Consider the following 24,503-nt stretch of genomic DNA (forward strand, 5'->3'; position numbering starts at 1 on the left):
AAAGTTAGCAAATTTTATCAAGATTTCAAGAATACCTTTTTTAAGATTGGTCGAAGAATAACATAGGAATTAATTCTTTTCTTACTGCATGCATGACCACTTTTCACCATTTAAACATCAATATTAAATTTTCTATTCCAATTGTATTCAAGATGAAGCTTTGAAACTCGGTATGGCTCCATATGGCCATCCAGTTAATTTTACAATGTTTTTCAGATGATCTTGTTTCTTCATGGCCATGCATGCAGTACGAAAAGAATGAATTTCTCTGTTATTCTGTGGCCAATCTTAATAAATTAGATATCCTAGAAATCTTTATAATATTTCCTAACTTTTTTGTCTCTTGTAATTGTTTTTTGTAAAGTGAACGGGATCGTGAAATTTGCATTCAACAATTTTTAATGGCCGCCATTTTGAAAATTTACACCGGAAATTTTATTTTTCAAAATTGAGTCCTTATAGCATAAATATTCATGCCGAATTTCAGATCGAATCAACATTTCATTCTCGAGATAGAAATTCCTAAGTGAAAAAAAACCAAAATGGCAGCCATAAGGATAACCGCTGCGTTTTGGACATTTCAAATATGACATTTGTAGTCTCCTATCACCCTGAAATGTTCAACACTACTTCTGAAACACTCTGTATGTTGAACATTACAAAAATGGAAAATAGAATCTTGCATGAGTACAGCGTTTTTTATCTCAAAGTCAAGTCAATCACAATGTCTAGTCCAGGGTTTGGATTTTAAATTGAAAGTAATTATATTTTTACTTTCCTCGCCCTATTACCATAGGTAAGGAAAGTACTGCTTTCCGAAAAAAATTGAAGTACCCCAATTTCTAAATTTCTATACGTTTCAAGGTTCCCTGAGTTTGTGTGTGTGTGTGTGTGTGTGTGTGTGTGTGTGTGTGTGTGTGTGTGTGTGTGTGTGTGTGTGTGTGTGTGTGTGTGTGTGTGTGGTGTGTGTGTGTGTGTGCATGCGTGCTGTGGTGCGTTTTTTAACGGCTTCACACATGTTGAGTGAATCTTGTACTGAATCAATGGTGTAGAGGCTATAAATTTTGCAATGGTGTGTGTGGACGCTGAGTGTACACCAGACTGATTGACTCACTACAAGATTCAATAGAATTGTCGGAATCGCGGGAGGCCTAAACGCTCGCTCACCCTTGATTCTTCTAATGACAGATTGTATAATGATGAAATTTTTATAAGTAGTGTAGCGGACGCTAAACACTGAATACGGATACCTTAAAATTATTACCTGTGAAGAATGAGCATACAAAATCATACAGGTCGAGCAAAAACCCCGATGTAGATAATTTACGGGACTGCGTCTCTAATAAGTTCTGAAGGATTAAAATACGGTATTGGGACCAAATATCGTTCAGAATATACTTCGAGAACAGAGTCTTGTCGGGTTTTAAGCTCTATTGTAGGAAATTATATGATCTCTGGCTGCAGCTGCTGTACTGCTGATGTATTCGCTCCTAAGTCGAGGTTGGTAACAGACAAAAGCTGATATATGAGCAGGTAAGGACAAAGAACAAATATCTCGATCTGACCCCACTCGCTACATCCACTTAGACCTGTTCCAATATCCAGCTTAATTCAATTATTTCAATGATCGTATTCGATCGGTTCTTGATGAGATAGAACGTATCAGACACAATAATTGACAGGCTTAAGAAATAATCGAACTCAGAAAACGAATTAACAAAACTGGAATATATTATAATAAAATATATGATCATACAGTGCAGATTCAGAATTTGACTCACAGGTTGATAATAATTTAGCATTAACAAAAGAGTTAAAAATTTTCTTGTGCTTGCATGACACCATGCATGATTCGACAGAATTTTACAATTGATAAAATTTAACAGTTTTGAAAAATAGTAAAAAATGAATTATAAAATATTTTAAAATTGCTCGGGGTCGTGGTTCTGGCAGCGGAGGATAGTTAATCAACTACAAGTTCTTATAAATTCAATATGAATAAATTCTAGGCTCTTAATAACTAATAAGCGCTTGTCGGCGTGGCCAATAATTTAACGAAGACAATTTTATGTTTTTCTGCACTGAAATATTTTCGAAGCGTAGATTGGGGCCCCTTTAAGCTTATAACTCACGTGAAATTCCTTGGTGGTCGTGGTTTTCTTCTTTAGATCAAAAATCGTTTGATCGGCAGCGGGTCCAGGCTTCGGTTTCAGCACGTGGGGAATTTTAATTTAATATTTCCTTCAGCAAATTAATTAAGGGATGATTTAACTTTAAACTCTTCAATTTATCGATTGATGGAAATAAATTTACAAATAACAAATAGATTGGCCTAAAATATTGGCTCACAAATAAAACATATAAAATCGAACAAGAATTTTTTACGAATAGGTCTTGGTAACTATAAAGAGATCTGAACGGTGAGGATTTCAAAAGGGAAGTGCCGTCTTTTTCTCTAAGCTTCTTGGCTAGGCCTTTCTTCTGAGAATCTCGATGTAATAATTTGCATGAAAATTTGCCATTGGTAGAACGATTGTGACGTAGACGTGACGTCAGTGGCAGGCAGTAGAATATAATTCCTTTAATTACAATAATAACTCAATTTATGTAATTCTTAAAACTGCTTAATCTCATAGACATAGTTCCTCTCATACAATGTACATGTGCTAGCGTATATGATAAGGCAGGTTTGTTGTCTGATAGTAGATTAACATGTGTTGCTTTCAAACGATCACCTTTTTGGTGCTATTTCTATGCACTATGATTGGCTTAGGCTTGCCAAAGAGATTTAATTACCATGTGGTTCAGTTGAATTAATCATTAATAAATTAATATTCTTATACAATTTTTATTATGTTTGAGACTGTTATAATTAATTTCTGCCGTTTTATCAATAATATACTGTTCATGCTATGACCTAGTTAGTTACAATAAGACCTGACATATAATATAATTTCTTAAATAATAAATAATTTCAACGATAATACATACATTTTATTTTTTATTCGAAATTCTTGGTCCTTTATTGATAGTTTTATAATTTTTAGGAATGATATTATACCTTGCATGAAAACCGGCATGACATTTGACAATACTTTGAATCAGTCAGCTGTGTTCAGGCTGCTTTAAACATCTGATCGATAGTAAACAAAGTGTAACCTCAAATTCAATGAGCAATTCGTAAATAATTTGTGCTTTATTTGCAGAATAATTATAATTTTATTGAATAATTTTCTAGAAAATGTTCAGTACAGAATGGTACTCTTATCTAATATACAGTTACTGATAAGTAAGCTTTATCGCTCGGTCGCTAACTATTCCTTAAGCAAATTCTTTCATTTTAAAAGGTGATCACAATTTTTCTCTCTTCTCATGAGATCTATTTGAAAGATTCATCACAGTGCGTATGCGCGCGTGTGTGTGTACACGATATCTCATCTCCCAATTAACGGAATGACTTGAAATTTGGAACTTAAGGTCCTTACAATATAAGGATCCGACACGAACAATTTCGATCAAATTCGATTCAAGATGGCGGCTAAAATGGCGAAAATGTTGTAAAAAACAGGGGTTTTCGCGACAGGGGTTTTCCTTCTAGATTTTTCAGAATTAGTGTTCAAACTCCATTAATCTTCTATACTTGTAAAATTCTAATCTCACTGACTCACTGATCACGATTTCTGGAAAACTACTGGATGGATTGCAACAAAACTTGGAATATAGCTTCCTTAAACGTCCTAGGTGCTCACTAAGAATTCTTTTGGCGATATTTGAACTCTAAGGGTGGTTTTTAAGGGTTTAAAGTTCGTCTTTTAGCATGTATATTCTTCTTCTCCAAATCTCCTTATTATAATAGAAATGTCCATATCATATGTTATTATAGATCTATAATCTAGAGAGAGTACCTTTTCGAAACAGTTGTTAACTGGCAACTCAATTAATAATTTTGACAGGTTGGCATTAAATTGAGATGACTTCATTAGGTTTGCACCAAGTTGAAGAACTAATCAAAATGCATTTATCGAGAACAAATTGATTGGGCACTGCTGCTTCAGAGCTGGGAGTATAGATAGTTTTTTTTCATATCTTTCAATTCCTGTAGCCAAGCACGGGTGACCTGCTAGTATTAAATAATAGTCATATCAAATTGCATATGGTGATTTGATTATTGATTTTGGATGATCAATAAACTTTGTCTTAAAATGATCTCAAGTTACTACTCAGATTTTACTCAAACTTATTCAACTAGCACTATCTATTCACTAACTCTATTGCCATTCTCACAACTGACTTATAGGCATAAGAGCTTGTTCACATGACAGTGATTTACGCTCGGTTGTCGCGCGGTTGGCAAATCGCTCGATTTCCCAGCCTCGTACACATGACAGCAATTCATGAGTGGTTTGCCCTCGGTTAAGACTATGCAAACCCATAAACTAGGCATTAAACTTTCAACTGGTGATATTTTTCAAAGCTTCTCGATTTTTATATCATCAAGCTATCAAAATGGGAAAGTTTTCTCAGAAAAACATTTTTCCGATCATTACTTTTTGAAATATGAGTGCCTAAAGTTTAAATTTTTGGAACAGAACATTACAAATACGGTAACAGATAAATCCATGAGATTTGGAAGATAGATTTTTCATGGTATTGTTGATTGAACAAAAAATAAGGATCTCATGGGAAAACTAGATCCAGCTTTTTTTTATTTCTTGAATAACTAAGAAACCGTTAATTTTACAAAAAATCTACAAGAGTAACTTTTTCCAGTAAATCTAATAACGAATCCATTGACACCCCATTTGTCAAGATTGAACAAAAAATAAGGATCTCATGGGAAAACTAGATCCAGCTTTTTTTTATTTCTTGAATAACTAAGAAACCGTTAATTTTACAAAAAATCTACAAGAGTAACTTTTTCCAGTAAATCCATTTGTCAAGATTGAACAAAAAATAAGGATCTCATGGGAAAACTAGATCCAGCTTTTTTTTATTTCTTGAATAACTAAGAATAATTTTTTTCAGTAAATCCATTATTTGTCAAGGGATCCTAACTCTGAAACTGAGCAACAAGCATTTTTATGTTGAGACCTTTCTTAAACCTCAGCACTAAACCCCCCCCCCACAGGGGGGGGGGGGGGGCTTGACCCTCTGCCTTTAACCTGAACTACTTGAAAACTCACCTCAGGTTGTATTAAACATTTATTATAAAAATAGATCATGAGTGTTGATAAATTTGGTCGATATTTGTATGATAAAGATAATAATAGAGATATTAATGTTGATATCAAAAATTTGATTCAGAATTTTTTCCATTTTTTACAATGTATACCATTAGCTGCAACTTTCATACCAAACATCAATCTCAATAATGAAAAAGAATGGAAGTATATGACTGATCCAAACTTAATCCAACAATTCTCACTTTCTTCTGGAATCTCTTTTAATGAATGGTATGAAAAAATGTAATAAATATAGGCGAAAAATCTTAGGTTTAGGTGAGTACACCCAGAAAAAAATTGTAGATGTAGGTGAGTACACCCAGAAAAAAATGTAGGTTTGGTTACCCAGACCAAGAACATTATTCAACTTTAATGAAAAATCTAAGCTCATATAGATAGCACTATATCATCACAGTCAGTATTTTGCTTTGAAAGAAGCTGATAAATTGAATAATAATATAAAATGCTTTAAAATTAAATTTGAAGAAAATGGTTGAGATCAAGACAAGAACAATTCTACAAATTAATGGGATGATACTGAAGGTAAAATATTGATACATTTGTAGATAATACTTTTGATTTGAATATTGTCTAGTTCTTTGTTATTTTATAGAAGATTTATAATACTCTTTTTACTGTTCCACTCAGTGGTGTATATTCAAACTCATTATCATAGAGGATTAAACAGTAGGCACTGGTTTTTTCTGAGAAATTATTTGTTGTTTCCAATGTCAACTTTATGTCTATTGCACCAGATTTCAATAGTTCATTTTGCTTACTACAGTCTATAACAACCAATGGTGCATATTCATCAAATGTTTTATACTCAATTGATGTACTGCTGTTATAAGGATAGTATTCATTTTGGAATTCAGAGAACATGTGATACAATAAATGTTTATTACCAACAATATTTTCATAGGGGAATGATTGAGCATTTAAATAGAGATTAACATTGTTCAGATTACAGAAATCGAAATGTGACCTGTTAGCAGTTATAACATTTTTCCTATTCTTTTGAAATCCAAGAATAATGAATCTAGGTTTCAATATGTTTGAAGTTGTCTTAACTGTCCATTGAAGATTGGTAGTTTCAGGTAATTGTGGAAATTCATGCAATTCCCATGATCTGAATGGAATGGTAATTGGTATATCACTATGTGTTAAACTCAGCAGATCAAGACGAACAGTGTCAGAAGCATGTATATAGGGTACTTTCCATTGTAGTTTTGTAATATCAATTTTCACCGATTTTGCTGTCTCTGATTCAATACAATTTAAGTCTGATGATGATCTTAATAGAACAATTTCCTGACGAACATTTAATAGAACTTTTCTATAGTCTTCCATTACACCTAACCACATATCCAAAGGAATGCAAAAGCAGAATTTATCTAAACTTTTCCATCCAGTCAACTTCCATCCTGCATTCTCCATAATTTTTTCATTGAGTTTTGATTGACGTAGATAGTTTTTCATGGTTGTTGTCAATCCTACATTACGTGTGCGATCAACTTCAACCCCTCCCAATTCATATCTGATTTCATCAAATAGGTATGCAACTCCATTATTGATAAGTGAAAAGTCCTTGGTTTCAACATCATTCTTATCTTTCACTTTGATTTCGCCTTCAATTATGAGAAAACTTCTACTTGGAAGTGTATAAATATCTTCTTGTTTTAAACTAATTCGAATTTCATCATTGTAATTAAATGTCTGTTGAATATATGGTGTGTGAGTGATATACTCATATTTGGTAATACTCTCATCAAGATGTACACTCTGATCAACAAGTAATATATCCGACTTGACTTCTTTCTTATACATTTTTATTATATATTTTTTTCTTCTCAATACAACCTGAGGTGAGTTTTCAAGTAGTTCAGGTTAAAGGCAGAGGGTCAAGCCCCCCAACCCCCAAGCCCTTGTGGGGGGGGGGGGGTTAGTGCTAAGGTTTGCTTAAGAAAGGGTCTCAACATAAAAATGCTTGTTGCTCAGTTTCAGAGTTAGGATCCCTTGACAAATAATGGATTTACTGAAAAAAATTATTCTTAGTTATTCAAGAAATAAAAAAACTGGATCTATGAGATCCTTATTTTCTGTTCAATCTTGACAAATGGATTTACTGGAAAAAGTTACTCTTGTAGATTTTTTGTAAAATTAACGGTTTCTTAGTTATTCAAGAAATAAAAAAAACTGGATCTATGAGATCCTTATTTTCTGTTCAATCTTGACAAATGGGGTGTCAATGGATTTGTTATTAGATTTACTGGAAAAAGTTACTCTTGTAGATTTTTTGTAAAATTAACGGTTTCTTAGTTATTCAAGAAATAAAAAAAAGCTGGATCTAGTTTTCCCATGAGATCCTTATTTTCTGTTCAATCTTGACAAATGGGGTGTCAATGGATTCGTTATTAGATTTACTGGAAAAAGTTACTCTTGTAGATTTTTTGTAAAATTAACGGTTTCTTAGTTATTCAAGAAATAAAAAAAAGCTGGATCTAGTTTTTTTTTCCAAAAAAGTGGGAAATCTTCATTTGAGGTTTATTGTGAGATTAGGGGTATGGCTAGGTTAGGTTAGATGAGATTACATTGGATTGGGCAAGGTTAGAACCAAGAATCAGATTTGGGGCAGATTTGGGGGCAGCTTTGGGGCAGCTTTGGGGCAGCTTTGGGGCAGCTTTGGGGCAGTTTTCCGATCATTACTTTTTGAAATATGAGTGCCTAAAGTTTAAATTTTTGGAACAGAACATTACAAATACGGTAACAGATAAATCCATGAGATTTGGAAGATAGATTTTTCATGGTATTGTTGATTGAATAAAACGAAAATTTCATGGAAATATCAATTTTTGAGAAAGCTATTCAATTTGCTAAAAAAAGACAAAAAATAACTTATGTATCTAAATAACCTGAAAGATTATGTTCAAAATATAATTTAATGGAGGAGATTGAGTTTATACTTTTAAATGTCAATATGTTTATATTATTAGTAATGTTTCCTCTACAAAATCAACTTAAACTGAACTTACTAACTAACTGAACTGGAAATTGTATTAGAATAAATTTTAATTGAACTGAAATTGTAATAGAATGTTCACTATGTGAACTGTTCTGCTCGAAATCGCTCGGTTGACTGAAGACATGTGTAAGCTCTCATGCCTGCTCTAGTGTATCGAGCCGCCCGACAACCGAGCGGTTTCACTGGAGACAACAACCGCCGCGATTCGCCGGCGACTACTAAAACCGAGCCATGCATGTGTACGGCACCATGTGTTCCCCTATACCTGGCAACCTCTCGGTTTGTCAACCGCGCGACAACCGAGCGTAAATCGCTCTCATGTGAACAGGATCTAAATGACTCCGCATTTCTTTGTTGTAGGAACATATGACTGTACTCAATAATCTATGGTAGATTGTAGATTTTATTCTCTCTAAGAAATGGAACTACGTTCTTGACTTTACAAGCTCTGCTTGTTCATTCATTCTGAAGGAATATTATTTTGGAATCAACAAATATCATTCATCCATTCTCGATCCTTGATACAACGGAGTAGCCTACATTCCAAAAGAATCAAAAAGTTAACTGAATTTTCCCAAATAAATGGAGAAATTTACATCACTTATTTTTCTGTGTTACTAATCAAACAAGCACCTATTACTTTTCTGCGAGTTAAATAGTAGTTTATTGTAATACAATTTTCTATAAAGATTGAATGTCTTTATAGTTAATTTGTAGTGTACTTTTGGAAAGCCTGTCATAGCTTTTTATTCAGACTGCTTAGCCAACGATGCTGTTATTGGGTTCAATCTGTTCTGCCAAACTGTCAAACTTAGCCGTACAAAATGTTCGCTAAAGTTGACATTTATTCTAACCGAAGCCTTCATCTTTGAAAAATTTCTTGAGTGATGTCAAAACTTTACTGCCGTTCATTTTTAGACTCTCAAATGTGACCTAGCTATCTTCCTTCGAAACTTCATACTAGTAAAGGAAATAACTGGAATTGAAGGTATTGTGCCAAGCACTATTTTTAATTCAGGCCTATTCCCAAGTTATAATAGTAAATTTAATACGCAATAGACTAGAGCCATTATCGTAAGTTGGCGAAATAAATTATTTTCTCTCTCTATTATGAACGGCCATGGAATTATCTCTAAACCCTAGCCTTCCTATCGCGACATAGAGTGCGATAAGTTGGAAAACAGCAGATATTGAAATTATAACAAACTACCCATTTTGCAGTTACCTTTTGGTCCTAAGGCTCTAGAAGCCAAGCGACGATTGGTCAAATTGATTCTCTATGTCCAATAGGAGACCTGTTTCTAATTACAGGAGTGGGGCGATTCCGCAGCCGAGAGACCAGATTACGTTTCGGAGGACACTTTGCTAGGAGCACTACGAGAGTAAAGATGTAGTCATTATGTTTCGCCCTTTTTGGGCAAGTTTATAAGTTTATATTATTAGTTAATGTAGAAGTTAGTTTTATTTTTATTAAAGTTTAAATTTTCTACTAGTGCCATGTCCTGAAAAGTTTAATTGTGTTACTTCATCATGTACGAATAATTGTTTCTTCAAATAGCCGCTAAGGTACGTAAAATAAGGTTAAAATATAATTTAGGGAATTTAATTAATTGAAACTTCCATCAGAGTATTGTATCAACAAAGCCTGTTATTGTTCAAGTTAATAATATTGATTGAGAAAAATTTGATTTTATTAGTGATGGAAGATTATTATATGATTTTTCCTAAAGAAGTACAGAGAATAGAGAAGAAAGTTTTCAGTTATGTTCCATTTGAGTTATTGTTTCTGAAGATATATTATTGTAGAGCATTGCTGAAAGTCAGGAAGATAGTCTTTAAATTGGAATGTAATTTTTAATATTATGTTAAGTTTGAGACTTGCTAAAGTTTTACATTTTTCTGACTGTATTTTTTCATGGCGTTGAATTTCAACAGAACTTTTGAATTATTTGTGAAGAAAGATCCATTAATTCTGATACAAAGAATCAGTAGTTTGAAGATAAAAATCTATATAAAATGAGGATTCATATAGAATGAAATAATTTAATTAACTGTAATCAATAGATAACTTCTGTTTTAGCTTTTGATGAATTGTAGGAAGATTTAGAAATTAATGCTGTAATACATTTATTTACAGCGGTTCATGTGTGACCCCAAACCAACTTCATGTACCACCCCTTTGGTTCCGCAACTTTATGTAACACCGCTTCAAGACAGATGACAGGTGACAGGTGACCCGTTCAGATGACAGGTCTAGGGACGTAAGATGACGTTGCCGTCAAGCCAAATTCAACCGGTAAAGGTTCACCGCCAAAAACAAGGTACCGTAACCTCGACGATAAAGCAACGTACAGAACAACGAAAGTGCAGTGTAGTGAAACAAAAGGTTCATCCAAGAATGTCAATCAAAAGTGGGGATTCCAAATTTATGAAATGGGTTATATGGGTTATTATCGAAGAAATTTGGGTTCAACGGGCTTTTCTTTCTTGAGTAATTTCATGTTGAAATTAATTTGTTATTTTATGACTGATATTGTTTGGTTTTGTGACGTATTGCTATCTAAACGAGGGATAGTAATGCGCCCCCAAATCAGATGAAGAATGTCAACAAAGTAACATGAAATTGTTGTTTCCTTTATCTGATTTTAGTTGCCAATGTTTATTGAAGTTATTTGTATTTTCAAAGATTTCAAAGTGTAGTGTTAGTTAATAGTAGAAACCTATTAAATCAGGCATGGCAAGATTAATTAATGAAGTTTTCTTGACTCGTAGCCCGTTCACCTGCATGAAATAGTATAGACTCAGATTCATTTTCTAGATGTGCCGGCCTAATTTAAAATTCTTAAAATATTTTCTTCAAAATTTTTTTTTTTTTATCTTTCAAAAGGTCAGGCACAGTATTTCATTTTTCATTGAGTGATGAAACTGTGCTTAATATCCATAACAAATTAGAAAACATTTTATTGTGGTAACCGTAACTGGCTACTAATGCTAGTGGTAACTTATTGAATGATAAATTGTGGCGAATACTCTTAATGAAAAGAAACTTTCATGTAGTAAGAACCAACTAGGTACTCCAATGGGATGTTTTGTTAAATACAAGATTGGATACATTGTATATAACATTTTTCACATTATGAATTTGCTATCCCGATAATAACTGGACGCGCTTCTGGTTACATTTGAGGAAAATACAATACTTCGATGGACATGCATTTTCCAGGGATTGAAAGTTTTTCAAGCAAGAAGAAACCGCCAGGTAACCGACATTCGATTCCGTGCATTTTTCCTTGTTCCGGAAATGTTTATACACTTTTCCTTCAGGCGGAATGAATTTCCCGTTTTTCCGAGAATTTGTTGATTCTGTGTCAATATTTGCCTCGATATCAGGCAAGAATGGGGAAGATATTTTTTATGAATTATATGGGAACAAAGAGACAGAGTTCAGCGTAGGACGAGGGTGAACAAGAATTCCTTGCTAATATGCATTTATTAAATGGAAAATCAAAATTAAATTGCCTAGAGGGAAAGGAAAGTTAGCATTGAAATTCAGTTGGCTTCCAGGTAGGGCCTACCTAGCCCAGGTGGCTCCACATCCACAAATTTCTAAAACAAAGAAAAAACAGTAATTTCCATGCAGGCTTTCCCTTGCTGATAGGAATGGAAATATACATTTATTTCCAAATGAAAACAATCAGGCCTTTTCCTCGTTTGCTACAAACACCGGATGCATTGTAGTCAAACATTGGATTTCAGAGGCTCCAATTATTCATATTATTAGTCGTTTTGAATATACCATGGCATGTGATCTTGATACATATTGACTCTACATCTGTTGTTGATCGGTTTGTTTGCATTTTTTTACAAATCTATTTAATTTTTGGGTTTTCATTATCGCTTCCTCTCCAAATAAACGCTTTCAGGATTTTTGTTGATTTATTACATCATTTGCAGCATTTATTTAGGATTTTCGTTAAATAATAATAATTATTTATTACATCATTTACAGCTTCTGTTTCAGTTTTATTCACATCATTTCCAATCTTACCACAGCTGCAGAATTTCAAGGAAAGATTATCTATAGTTTTATCAATAATGTTAACCTTGATCCTCCTTCTTATTACAATAATCGTGAGAAGTTAGAAGAAGTTGGCTAGACACTAGGCCACGAATGGGTCGCCAGATATCAACCATTGGCGGCCGAGCCCGAGTGTAAAGCACGCTGGGACTCTAGTGAGTCACCAGCATTGGCTGCCGGACTGGCGACCCGAGTGAGACCTGCCAAGTCCATGTTATAATGATATAGTGGAAAAAGATAGGAGAACAGCGTTGCCGATTCTCTGCCTTATCGCTAAATTCTAAAGAGGATAGCTGATACTGGTCTTATGTAATATTAACTCTCCATTTTTGTTGAAATAATCAATAATATTTTATTCGTCAAGAAAAATATTTTTCAATGATAAATTTCCGTAATCGAGATAAAATATTTTGTTTATTAACTATATCCCTGCATTATTAACGATCTGGTAACACAGCAGAGCTAGAAAAGGATAGCGCTATCTGCTTTGTCGAATGATAGACAAGGATAGCAACACCAATTTTGATCAAATACTGCCATTATTAGGTGGACCTCACTACAATGTAATGAGCGCAATAAGATCCCCCAACTCGCCTGGATACTTGGCAAACCACTGGTTGTCGAGACAAGCCTTAATGATGTTATTTTTCTCAGTAGAAGATAAGATAAGATAATCTTTTTATTCAACACAGTACACTTTATAATATACAGATGAATAACGTCAGGTCTTAATAAGTAACAATAATAAGTACACAATAAAAAGCACACATGGAAGACTAGAGTAGGCCTACCTACAAACTATGCTACCTTCTATCACTAAAATCCTTCACACTGTAGTAGGCTTGTGAAACCAGGAATTTATACACTTTACTCTTAAAAATTTTTATATCAGACAAGGACTGCAGCTCGGGAGGTAAGTCGTTAAACAACTTAGCTCCAATATAAGAGGGCATTTTCTCGTACAGCTGCAGTCGGTGTTGTCTCAAAGACAGTTTATTCCTCCCTCTGGTGTTATAAGTGTGGATATCAGCAATTGTATTCAGATCAGATAAATGCTTGTGAGTGAAAATTAACAGTTTGAATATATAAATTGATGGCAGCGTAAGTATATTCAAGCCCACAAAAGCCTCCCTACACGAATCATTGAACCCAAGACCAGCCAGGTAGCGGATTGCTCTTTTTTGAAGCTTGAATACCCTTTGGAGGTAAATATTTGGACACCCACCCCACAATTCAATACCATATGCTGCATGCGAAACAAATAAGGCAAAATAAACCATTCTTGAAACGGATAAAGGTACTAATTTCACCATATTTCTTAATACAAATAAGCCTTTGCTTAATCTATTTATTAATTTTTCGACGAGCAAATCCCATGCAAGTTTTGAATCTATCTCTAGACCGAGATTAACAGGATCTGTATTTTCAACAGGATCACAGCCGATGTATAACTTGGGCTCTCTCTATATGGCTATGTCTAGGGCTGAAATTTATGAGTCGACTTTTTCTCGAGTTTACTGAGAGAGAAAGTGAATTGAATTTTTTTTCTTAGTCTTTTTCATTCAATATGAATTGAAATATTGAGCTAAACTGTTGGATAATAGATTACATTTTTTCTCGAGTTCCTCTAAACTAAAATCGGAAAAAATTAAGGAGGTGTCATCTGCATATAATGTGAGTTTATTTTGTGGAACTGCTAAGGAAATACCATTTATATACAGAATGAAAAAGAGAGGTCCCAAGATAGAACCTTGAGGCACTCCTGATGTGATTTTAACTAGATTTGATGTCACTAATTGTTTATCACTAGGGATGGAAACATACTGATAACGATCAGTTAGGTATGACTCTACCAGTTTATTTTCTGTACCGCTTATTCCTAGACCAATCAACTTTTTCAAAAGTATCTTGTGGTTCATGCAGTCAAAAGCTTTGGAAAGATCAAGCATGACACCTGTTGTGTAGTTACCTCCTTCTAACTCATGTATCACACCTTCGAAAAATTCCATAAGTGCGGTACTGGTCGACTTATGTTTTACAAAACCATGTTGATGTAGAGATATAAGATCATTTTCCTTCAAGTATGCTGCCAGTCGTATGAGGATTATTGTTTCAAATATTTTTGAGAGAGCTGTCAATATTGATATGGGTCTGTAATTGTTTATGTCTAGTCTGTCCCCATCCTTGAAAAGTGGAAGAACTTTGGCTATTTTTAAAAGATCTGGAAAAATTCCACATTCAAACATAGAGTTAATCATACAAACCAGTGGATGAACTATTGCTCTCCTGCACTGCTTCAGAACCTTAACAGAGACATCATCTAACCTACACTACATTTCGACTTGAGATTATTAATTATTTCCAATATTTCATCTTCATTTGTGGGATATAGAACAAATTTATTCGATGATGTCTCAGAGCTATTGATTTCGTATTCTTCACCTGGGTTCCCATGAGACTCATTCAAGACAGTACCAACTCTTTCAGCAACGGATGCAAAAACATTATTAAATTCAGAAGCGATCTCTTGATGGTCAGTGATAAGTACATCTTCAATATTGAGAGCTATTTTCTCAATTTTTCTATTGGAACTTTTTCCTCTAAATTGATTGATTAGCTTCCTGCTGGATTTAGATTTGTTTGTTGCATTCTTTATTTTGTTACCATAGAAATATTTTTTTGCATCAATTACTAATTGGTCATAGTGTTTCTTAACTTTGTTTAAGTGAAGTGTCGAAGTCAGCGACTGAGTGTGCCCTACTTGTTGCGATTTTCAGTAAAATTCTTATTTGTTGAATTTCTATGGTCATCCAGTTTTGTTTCATCTTTTTAGTCTTAGATGAAGTTTTGGTTACTAAGGGACAATGCATATTATATAAGTAAAGAAAAATATCATGAAAAACCTCATACTTTTTATTCGTATCTCCCAAATTGAAATTGAAATATGAATTCCAGTCTACACCTGCCAAAGATGCCTCCAAACTGTTTATATTATCCGTACTGCAATTCCGAAAAGTAACAGTTGCACTGTCTGAAACTCCTGCTTCGCGGGAACGTTTCCCCAATGACAATTAAATACACTGAGCGGTATGGTCGGAAAGCCATGAATTTATAACATTCACATTTATCTTTGTTAATGTATCACTAGTAATTATGTTGTCGATTGCTGTACTACTATGAGCAGTTATTCTAGTAGGAACCTTCACATTATAAATTAAATCAAATTGCTTCATTTTGCAGAGGAAATCCGTACGATGAGGGGAGTCCAACATAAAATCAATATTAAAGTCACCTGCACAAATAAACTTGATTTCCATGTTCATCAATGAATTCTCAAAAACATTGGTTAAATTACTGAAAAACAAATTTATGTCACCGTTTGGCGGCCGGTAAACACTGAGCAGAATATATGTTTTCTTTTTTGAATTGAATCTACAACAGGCCAGTTCAATGCAACCCTCAATACAGTACTCATCAACATTAACTTTCAGAATACTCAATGGTTGCTGACTAATATTATGATATATAGAAACCCCTCCCATATTCTTATTTTTTCTACAATAACTGTCAATAAGGCGCATATTATACAGAGTAGTACAACTCAGCTCACTATCCCTTAGACCATGCTCGGTTAAAATAAGAAAATCTGGCTTCTCTGAATCAATGAATATTTCTAACCTATCCAATTTATTGTACAGTGATCTTATATTCTGGTGTATAAATTTCAATTTCTCAGACTCCGACTCAGTATTTGTTTGTGCAGACATTTCCTCATCACTCCCTATATCCAGCCGACATTGATCAGTATCAATATCGGCTAAATTGTCTAGTTTTTTAATGGTATTGGCTCACCCACAACAGTATCCACCTTTTCATAGAGCTCATTCAATATCTTAGCTGCAATGTAGTGCTTCCCTAGCCTATTTAAATGGTGCCCATGACGGGTATGGAAACGCTTTCCAAGTCCACTCAACTCCAAAACTGCAACGTTGCTAAAATTATCGCAAATTTCTCGCAGCTCAACATTTGCCCACGCCACTGATTTATTCATGCACGACCAGCTGGGGAGATCATGCCTATGAGGAATACCAAAGACAAAGACTCTTGTGTGTCGCATTTCTAAAAGTTTCCTACGTAGTACTGTTATGAATGATTTGGCCTCATTTTTTGCAATATCATTACCCCCAGCCAGAAAAACTGCTGCATCTTGTGGACCCATTTCAGAGCAATCACTCACACACTCATCTGCTACATTCCTGAAACAAGCCTCAGGCTTTAGGGTGCCCATGACATCACAATTATCACCCTTATTCTGCATAAGAATATCGACTACTTTCCTTCCTTGACTATCCATAAAGAGTTTAATACGCCTTTTGAGACTCTTGTTTATTGGCTCGGACAAATTAGGAACACTACGACAATCATTTCGAAAATTAAAATTTTAATTAGAATTGTGATCGGATATTTGACCTACTCTCTCTAAATTTTGTGGTTGGAAAATAGTTTGATCACTTTCTATCAATTTGCAGTGTAATTCATCATAGAGCATTCTATTTCTATCTGTTTCATTTTTCTCATTAAATACATCATTTATTAAAGCTCGATTTTCTGCTTCTAAAGCCTCAATCGAAATTGACAAAGACCCAATACGCTTAGTTAAGCTCTTAATATTATCTTTCAAGTTCTGATTTATCACATCCAGCTTGTCTAAATTAGCATATTTTTCAATAAAAATATCACTGCATAATTCTGTATTTACACTTTCTTTGATTAAAAGATGAAACTTCTCTTCCATAGTCTTCAATTTGTTCTCCAGTTTTGCAATATATTTCCTGTTGTGTTCATTATTATCTGGTTTGGCATGGTTCCTTAGCAGCATATGCATGATTCTTTTAATAGAATATACTGATGTGTCGTGAGTGAATAGTATAAAAGCAACTTGAGCTCGTTTTGTCCATACTTCCAGATCGGTAAATGTAGGCAATGTGAGTACGCTTTCATCGACAAATTCACAGTCATCAGCTCCGAGTAATCTCGAAATAATTGCATCTGTCATTAAAATCACGTAAATACCACAATCCACTGAATTATCCTGCTGCGGAGTCGATCTAAGCAACAGAGGTATATCATCCTTTGAATTAACATGAATATATTTGACCAATTTTTTGTAACTATAGACACATCTTTAAAATTATGGTTTCCAATCGAATCAAAATAAAAGTATTTACTTAGAGCCCGCACGTAAACAATAAGACTCCAATGGCAGCCTTCTTCTTTCAATTCTGTACTTTCTGCATCATTTATTGGAATAAATATGTATTCTTTCATATCTAATTTCAATGGTTCTACTATATGAGAGATGTCGTCGAGGCATTTCACCGCTTGTACAATTATAGGGTTAAGTACACATATAGAGAACCTATTGCCGATGGAATCATTCATTAAGTTAAAATAAGTCTGAAGGGCATCATCTGTCACCCATTCTCCATTTAGCATAGAAATAGTCAAATTTATTTTGTTTTCAGTATTCACTCCTATTTCCTTGATATCAGTGTTCAATACAGGATGGTTTTTTTGTGTCTTATTATTCACTTGTTTAGGTGTAATCTTTTTTACAATGGGGCTTTCGTCAATCAATGCTATTTTGTTGTTTGCCTCCAGTGTCTTCTTTTTCAAATAATTCCTAGTAGAGACTCTTGGACTAGGAGTCTGTTTATTGACAGGATTGATTAGTGTTATTTTATTTGCCATTTTATTGGTTGTCCTAGAATTATTCTCCAGTCCTACAATCCTACACAGGGATAAGCTGCCGACCTAACGGGGCAGGGTTAGGCTACAGCTGGACGGCACTTAATTACCCCTCCCTCTCCCGAGGGTCGAAACGTTACAACCTGGGATTGGATGCAAGACCAGTTGATATAGTTTCTGGTAAACAAAACGAAACGAAAAACAGCTGATAGTGAAGTACCGTAAGCAGGCCTACCTTGACGAGAGCGATAACAGCCAGCATGAGTTCCTGTTATCTGTTAATTTGACGTCACCTCTCCTTCACCTCTCGCAACAAGACAAATTCAATTTACCGATTCAGTTGTTGTGTATATCTCGAAAGAATTCCATGCAAACACTGGAAACTAAGATGGTTCTCCAAAACTGTGTAGTGGAATCGTGTAGTGTAGTATACCTCTTCTTAGCAATGTTGATCACTTATACAGTTGGACTCAGTTGGATACGTTATGCAGGTACATCAGACATTCACAATTCACTTGAGAGTAACTAGATTAGTTTTCTTCAATTATATACTTTACAAATTTTGAAACATACGGAGCTCTAAAACCTAGACAATTTACAGGCAGTCCAGTCCTACCAACTTGACCTTCTGCCAAGAATGGCAATAAAATGGTCGACTTAAGCATCTAATTGATCAGTATTTAATAAATGTTTGTGGAAATCTGAAGAAAAATACAAGTTTTGCAATCAGAACAACTTCCATGTACAACACGTCAGTTGACATTCGTAATTTTAGGGGCTCAGCAGAGAACTTTTGTGCCAATAAACTTGTAGTTAAGATAATAACTACCAATATTTATTTAGCAGCTTGGATCAGTATTCAACATTGATATGATAAGTAATCGGAACATTGGGACGACGATGATGAGTGGTGTGAGGGGGGGTGTTGAGGGTTGAGGCGGCGATTAGTTTGGAGCAGCTCCCACTGCTTGTCAAGCTTCACAGATATTTGTCAGCAACGCTTACTACCTCTTATCAGTTATTTTCCCTGACGAGCGGGCTATTTGCATGCTGGGAGTTGGATATTGATCAGCAACGCGGCGCGATCCACGACGTCGCGCGTTTGGCTACTGCGCAGCTGATCTGCGCAGCGGATCCAGCTCCAGTCTGGCCACGCCCTCACCAATTTCCCTCCCACAACCCTCGAAATTTCCCGGCTCGCTTCCCTTTTCCCACCGGGGTACGTGCAATCTGCACGTGACAACAACACTGGCCAATTATAATTGGCTTTATTTATTTGCAGTGCCGATTGCGGAAATCAGCCCAAGTGCATGTCAAGTGGCTGAAACTGAAATGAGGTCGACTGCTTCAAGGGGTTAATATTTTGCAGATTTTCGTAAAAATTGCACACGAAGTGCATGAGAAGTCAAATATATTGGCGGCTATCATAAATTATCGTTCTTCCTGGGTGGATCAATTTAGGCTACTGCAGGAATATTGGAGTAGATTATTCACTACTTACTGCAGGAGTGTTGGAATTCTGTAAATAGACATGTTTATCGTTCTGCACTTTCCTAATCGTTTTAGAAATATTATTCGGCATGATAAGCATGATCCTGCTTCTACCATTTCCTTTTGAGTACTTTTTCTCTTGTATATTTGTTTCCAAATATTGTTAATCATCGTGGCAATGATAATTTTGCTGTCAACAGCTTTGAATAGTTAAGCAGTGGCTACTGGAAACCCATTTTCTCAAATTTGGTCAGGATCATTGGTCAGAATCCATTACAAATAGCAAGAAACAAATTATAAGAATGCATAAGAATTTCATCATATTTTACCCAAATTTTCATGTATATTATATATATATAATTGATTCCGGCCCGAGCAAGATACTTATGTCTGGCCACTCCCGTGTTTCGGATGGACACGTTAAACAGTCGGTCCCGGCTGTCTAAAAAGCAGTCGTTAGGTCATGTCAGAGGCCCTGAAATTGTTCAGTTGCGACCTGAAAACTCTGACACCTGGGCCAGCCAGTCACTCGATATTATTATTATTAATTATTCCAGCTGCTGCATATCAACAATTTCCGTCCATCAACAATTATTCAGCCATCAATTATAAGATTAAATAAAGTTGATCTTCTTCGAGAACTGTACTGAAAGTTTTTAGCATGGTTTTTTCTGTTAAATGATGGTTATATAAACTGAATCCATGACATCATGTGCTTGAGCATTGATATATCAAGTCTTATACTCCAAGTCACATTACTTCTATTCTGCACTGTCTACCCACCAGTATTGGAGTGGCTTGTGCTGGATTCACTTTCCTAGAATTGTACAGCACAGCATCCTGGAAGTTGTGGTTTTTATTTGTTGCAGGAAAATTAGCTGATCAACGTTACCTTCAATTAAAATTTATAGATTTTAATTAATTTACTCATTATTCAATTAATTTATAGATTTTAGTTTAATTAATTAAGCTTAAATTAGCTTTATAAATGTTTATAACTTCACTTTAAATTAAAAGTTAATTATTCGTCGGACAAGGGTTACAGCTTTTTAGTAGGGATGGGTATCGATACATCGATGTTTAAAAACATCGATGTTTCAACATCAAACATCGATGTTTTTAACATCGATGTTTACTGTTCGATGTTTTTCACTTATCGATGGTTTTACCTAGACATCGGTCATCCGATGTTTTTCCCAACTAAAAAGTAAAAACAATTCTAATTTTTTAATTTGATACAAGTTTTTTTTTTTTTTGTTTGAAGAGGATTATCTTGAGAGCAATAAGCAATAGTAACAGAATTACAATCATTATCTCTATCATATTTAGTGTAGTATTCTGTTTAGTGTTTTTTGTGAATATAGATCACTCTTGTGAAAGATCTCGCATAAGTTTTGATTTCCTGCAGATTGCTATTTTTATTTTTCAATCAGGCTCTCTGTATTTTTATGTGAGACTGTTGGATACTCTTGAAGATTTACATTACTTCTGTGGCCCGTGTCAAGGTTAGATAGTTAGTTATTTAGAATTGAATAAGAGGTCGGATTCTTCGTTTCTTAGGAAGAAAGAGTTTTTTCTTACTACAATTATTTCCTCAACATGTGTTTAACACTAATTAATCTAGCTCTGGAAAAGAGGTCCTCGTATTGTAAGGAGTGCAGATATCCATATAAAAAAACTTAATCCATTTTCATTTCCTAAAAAATCTATCAGGTATTGAATGAATACGATATGAGTATCAATGATTGCTAAAATTAGCTTAGGGTGAAATTTCAAGACCGAATCCTCAAGGATATCCCGAGAGGTTTCAGACTAAACCATGAAGATGACAAATCTTGTGAACTAGAGTTGATGTATCTTTCTAGTCACAACCTGACTTCAATTATTCGAAAGACTGTTACTTGAATACCACAAGTCCAAAATTGCTGTGATTCCAGTTAGTAACTGTTGAAATATTGGAACAATAGCTCCAGATAAAATTGTAGTCACTTTAGAAGCTCTTTTTGTGCTCTACAATCTGAGATCAGGTATAGCGATCTATCTCATATTCCAGGTACACCTGACAACAATGCTCCTTGTATTGTGAAAAACACCTAATTTTCAGCTTCAAGCATCATCACCAACTACATTGTCCTCACATTGATATTTCGCACAACGACATAAGTTCTTGAGATTATGTTCTATGAGAATCACCCGTAAGATACACTTCATTTCAGTATTTCCTAGTGGAGAGGCGCGCTTAAGGACACCTCAAGGATCAAAATTTCAAACACATAACTTCTGACACAATGCTCAGATTTCATCGTACTACACTTCATCCTTCTCGGTTCGTCACGGCGGTTCAAAATCATGCATAATAAGTCAAATTCGGTCGAAAAATGGAAAATTTATTGTTGAGTGTACTTAAGCCCATATTCCAATACACAGAAAATGACCAATTTCTATATTCAAAGTTGCATGTCTTGTGAAATACTTCTGATAAAATTTCCAAATCTAGTGAGAATGTGAAAATTGTCCCCTTCTACCCACTCCAATAAATAATACTTTCGATTCCAAAACAATTTGGAAGTTAAGATTTTAAAAATGGCGATTTCAGTTTTTACATTTTTTTCGTAATTTTACTGTTGATCAAGAGTTTCTAAAACGAGTCTGATACATCATAGAAACTTACGATTGATTACAAATTGTAGATAAATTCATCCTCTACGAGCTCAGTTGCCTAAAATCCATCTTGAATCACTTTTCGCTATCATAGAACTGCCAAAACCGTTAATATGAGAAAAATATCTACAATTTCCGGATTTTTTTCAACAATCAAATCTCACTTTACGAACATATTTTTTCATGAATTGTTTACAGCAGATGAAATAGAAAATTCTATTGTACATTTCAAGATCATGTAATAATTTTTATAATAAGGGGTTACCGAGATACATAGCTTTGAATATAGAAATTGGCCATTTCTTATGTATTGAATATGAATAAGTACCTACACTCAACAATAAATTTTCTATTTTTTGACCGAATTTGACTGTTGATGCATGATTTTGAACCGCCTTGGCGAGCCGAGAAGAATGAAGTGTAGTACGATGAAATCTGAGCATTGTGTCAAAAGTAAATTATAAGTGTTTGAAATTTTGATCCTTGAGGTGTCCTTAAGCGTGCCTCTACTAGGAAATACTGAAATTAAGTGCATCTAACGGGTGATTCTTACCCATGAACTTATGTCATTGTGCGAAATATCAATGTGGGGACAATGTAGTTGGTGATGATAGTTGAAGCTGAAAATTAGGTGTTTTTCACAATACAAGGAGCATTATTGTCAGATGTATCTGGTAATCTATATGAAATAGAGCGCTCTACCTCATCACAGATTGTAGAGCACAAAAATACGCCCAGAGGGATTTTGAATTATACGTCCTAATGGTAACAATCGGAAGATATTGTTGATCAAAAACTAAAATTCATCAGAATTGATTTTCACTTTAAATGTTACTCATTTTTGAAAAATCATAAATCAGTAATCATTGGAGGTAGAGAGTTCCGAATGATCTTATTTTATTCAGAATTTTATAATCTGAAGAAAGGCGGAAGCGAATTTTTCTGTCCGATTACTGGATTTCGCAGAAATAGAAAAATTGGAGAATAACAGAGAAATCAATTCTTTTCGTACTGCATGCATGACCACTTTTCACCATTTAAACATCAATATTACATTTTCAATTCCAATAATTGTATTTAGGATAAAGCTTTGAAACTTGGTTTTGCTCCATATGGCCATCCAGCTGATTTCACAATGTTTTTCAGATGATCTTGTTTGTTCACGGTCATGCATGCAGTACGAAAAGAATTGATTTCTCTGTTATTCTCTGACCAATCTTAATAAATAAGGTATCCTTGAAATCTTGATAAAATTTGCTAACTTATTCGTGTCTTGTAATTTTCTGTAAAGTGAACGGTTTTCGTGAAATGTGCCATCGAAAATTTAAAATGGCCGCCATTTTGAAAATTCACATCGAACATTTTTTCACGAAATAATATTTATCACGAAACACGAAACCTGGTGGATAATTTTGGAACTACTTGGGCAATATCCTTTGTGCTGGAAGTTTTTTACAAATAGTTTATGAAACGGAATCAGTTTATGCTTCTAGAATTGAATAAAGTTCTCTGCAATAATATACTATCATTTTATTTGGATAAATGAAATAAAGATCAGATATATATTATAAACTATTCAAATTCGAATTTTAGAGTAAGATAGAACTTCTAACCTAAACTTCCTAAGTCGATGACAACAAGCATTGTTGATCTTGACATTCAGATTGGCCAAATTTCAAGTGTGCTCAAACAGCTGATCAAAAAACTTTTCATTATTTGTGTTTATTATTCAATAATTAGAACATTTATAATAAAATCATCTTATTGTCATTTGAAAGAATAAAAAAGTATAAACTCAACCTCCCACATAATTGAACATCTTTTAGGTTATTTAGACAAATCAGAATAAAAGATAAAAATACTTTGACAATTTCCTGTTATTCAGATTACCTCAGATTTGATAGAGCTATGACCTTCCACTTTTGCTTTCAGAAGTGCTTAATGAACAATTTATTCTCATATATATATATATTGTTTATTTTCCTGTGTGGCGAAAAATAGCGTTCGCACCATGGACAAAAATGTTTTTCCGTCTCTCAATCTTTTCTAGTCCTCGCCTACGGCCTCGGACTTGAAAACCGATTTCGAGCCGGAAAAGTCTCATTTTCGGCCCTAGGTGCGAAATATACTATTGAATGGTGAAAAGTGGTCATGCATGCAGTACGAAAAGAATTGATTTCTCTGTTATTCTCCAATTTTTCTATTTCTGCGAAATCCAGTAATCGGACAGAAAAATTCGCTTCCGCCTTTCTTCAGATTATAAAATTCTGAATAAAATAAG

General features: G+C 34.4%; 1 protein-coding gene across 9 annotated transcripts in view; it reads left to right on the plus strand.

The window, feature by feature from the left end:
* Nucleotides 1-24,503, plus strand: part of LOC111045382 (high affinity cAMP-specific 3',5'-cyclic phosphodiesterase 7A) — a 319,448-nt gene that overhangs the window by 101,354 nt on the left and 193,591 nt on the right. The window contains exon 1 of one of the 9 annotated variants that reach the window (XM_039430785.1): nt 18,541-18,561. The exons of the other annotated variants lie outside the window; for them this stretch is intronic. Within the exon in view, the coding sequence (XP_039286719.1) occupies nt 18,556-18,561 (6 nt within the window). The 5' untranslated portion in view covers nt 18,541-18,555. Of the gene's footprint in view, nt 1-18,540; nt 18,562-24,503 lie in introns of those variants that run through there. 9 annotated transcript variants of the gene reach the window in all.

Source organism: Nilaparvata lugens, chromosome 6 (assembly GCF_014356525.2).
Source record: "Nilaparvata lugens isolate BPH chromosome 6, ASM1435652v1, whole genome shotgun sequence".
NCBI lineage: Eukaryota > Metazoa > Arthropoda > Insecta > Hemiptera > Delphacidae > Nilaparvata > Nilaparvata lugens.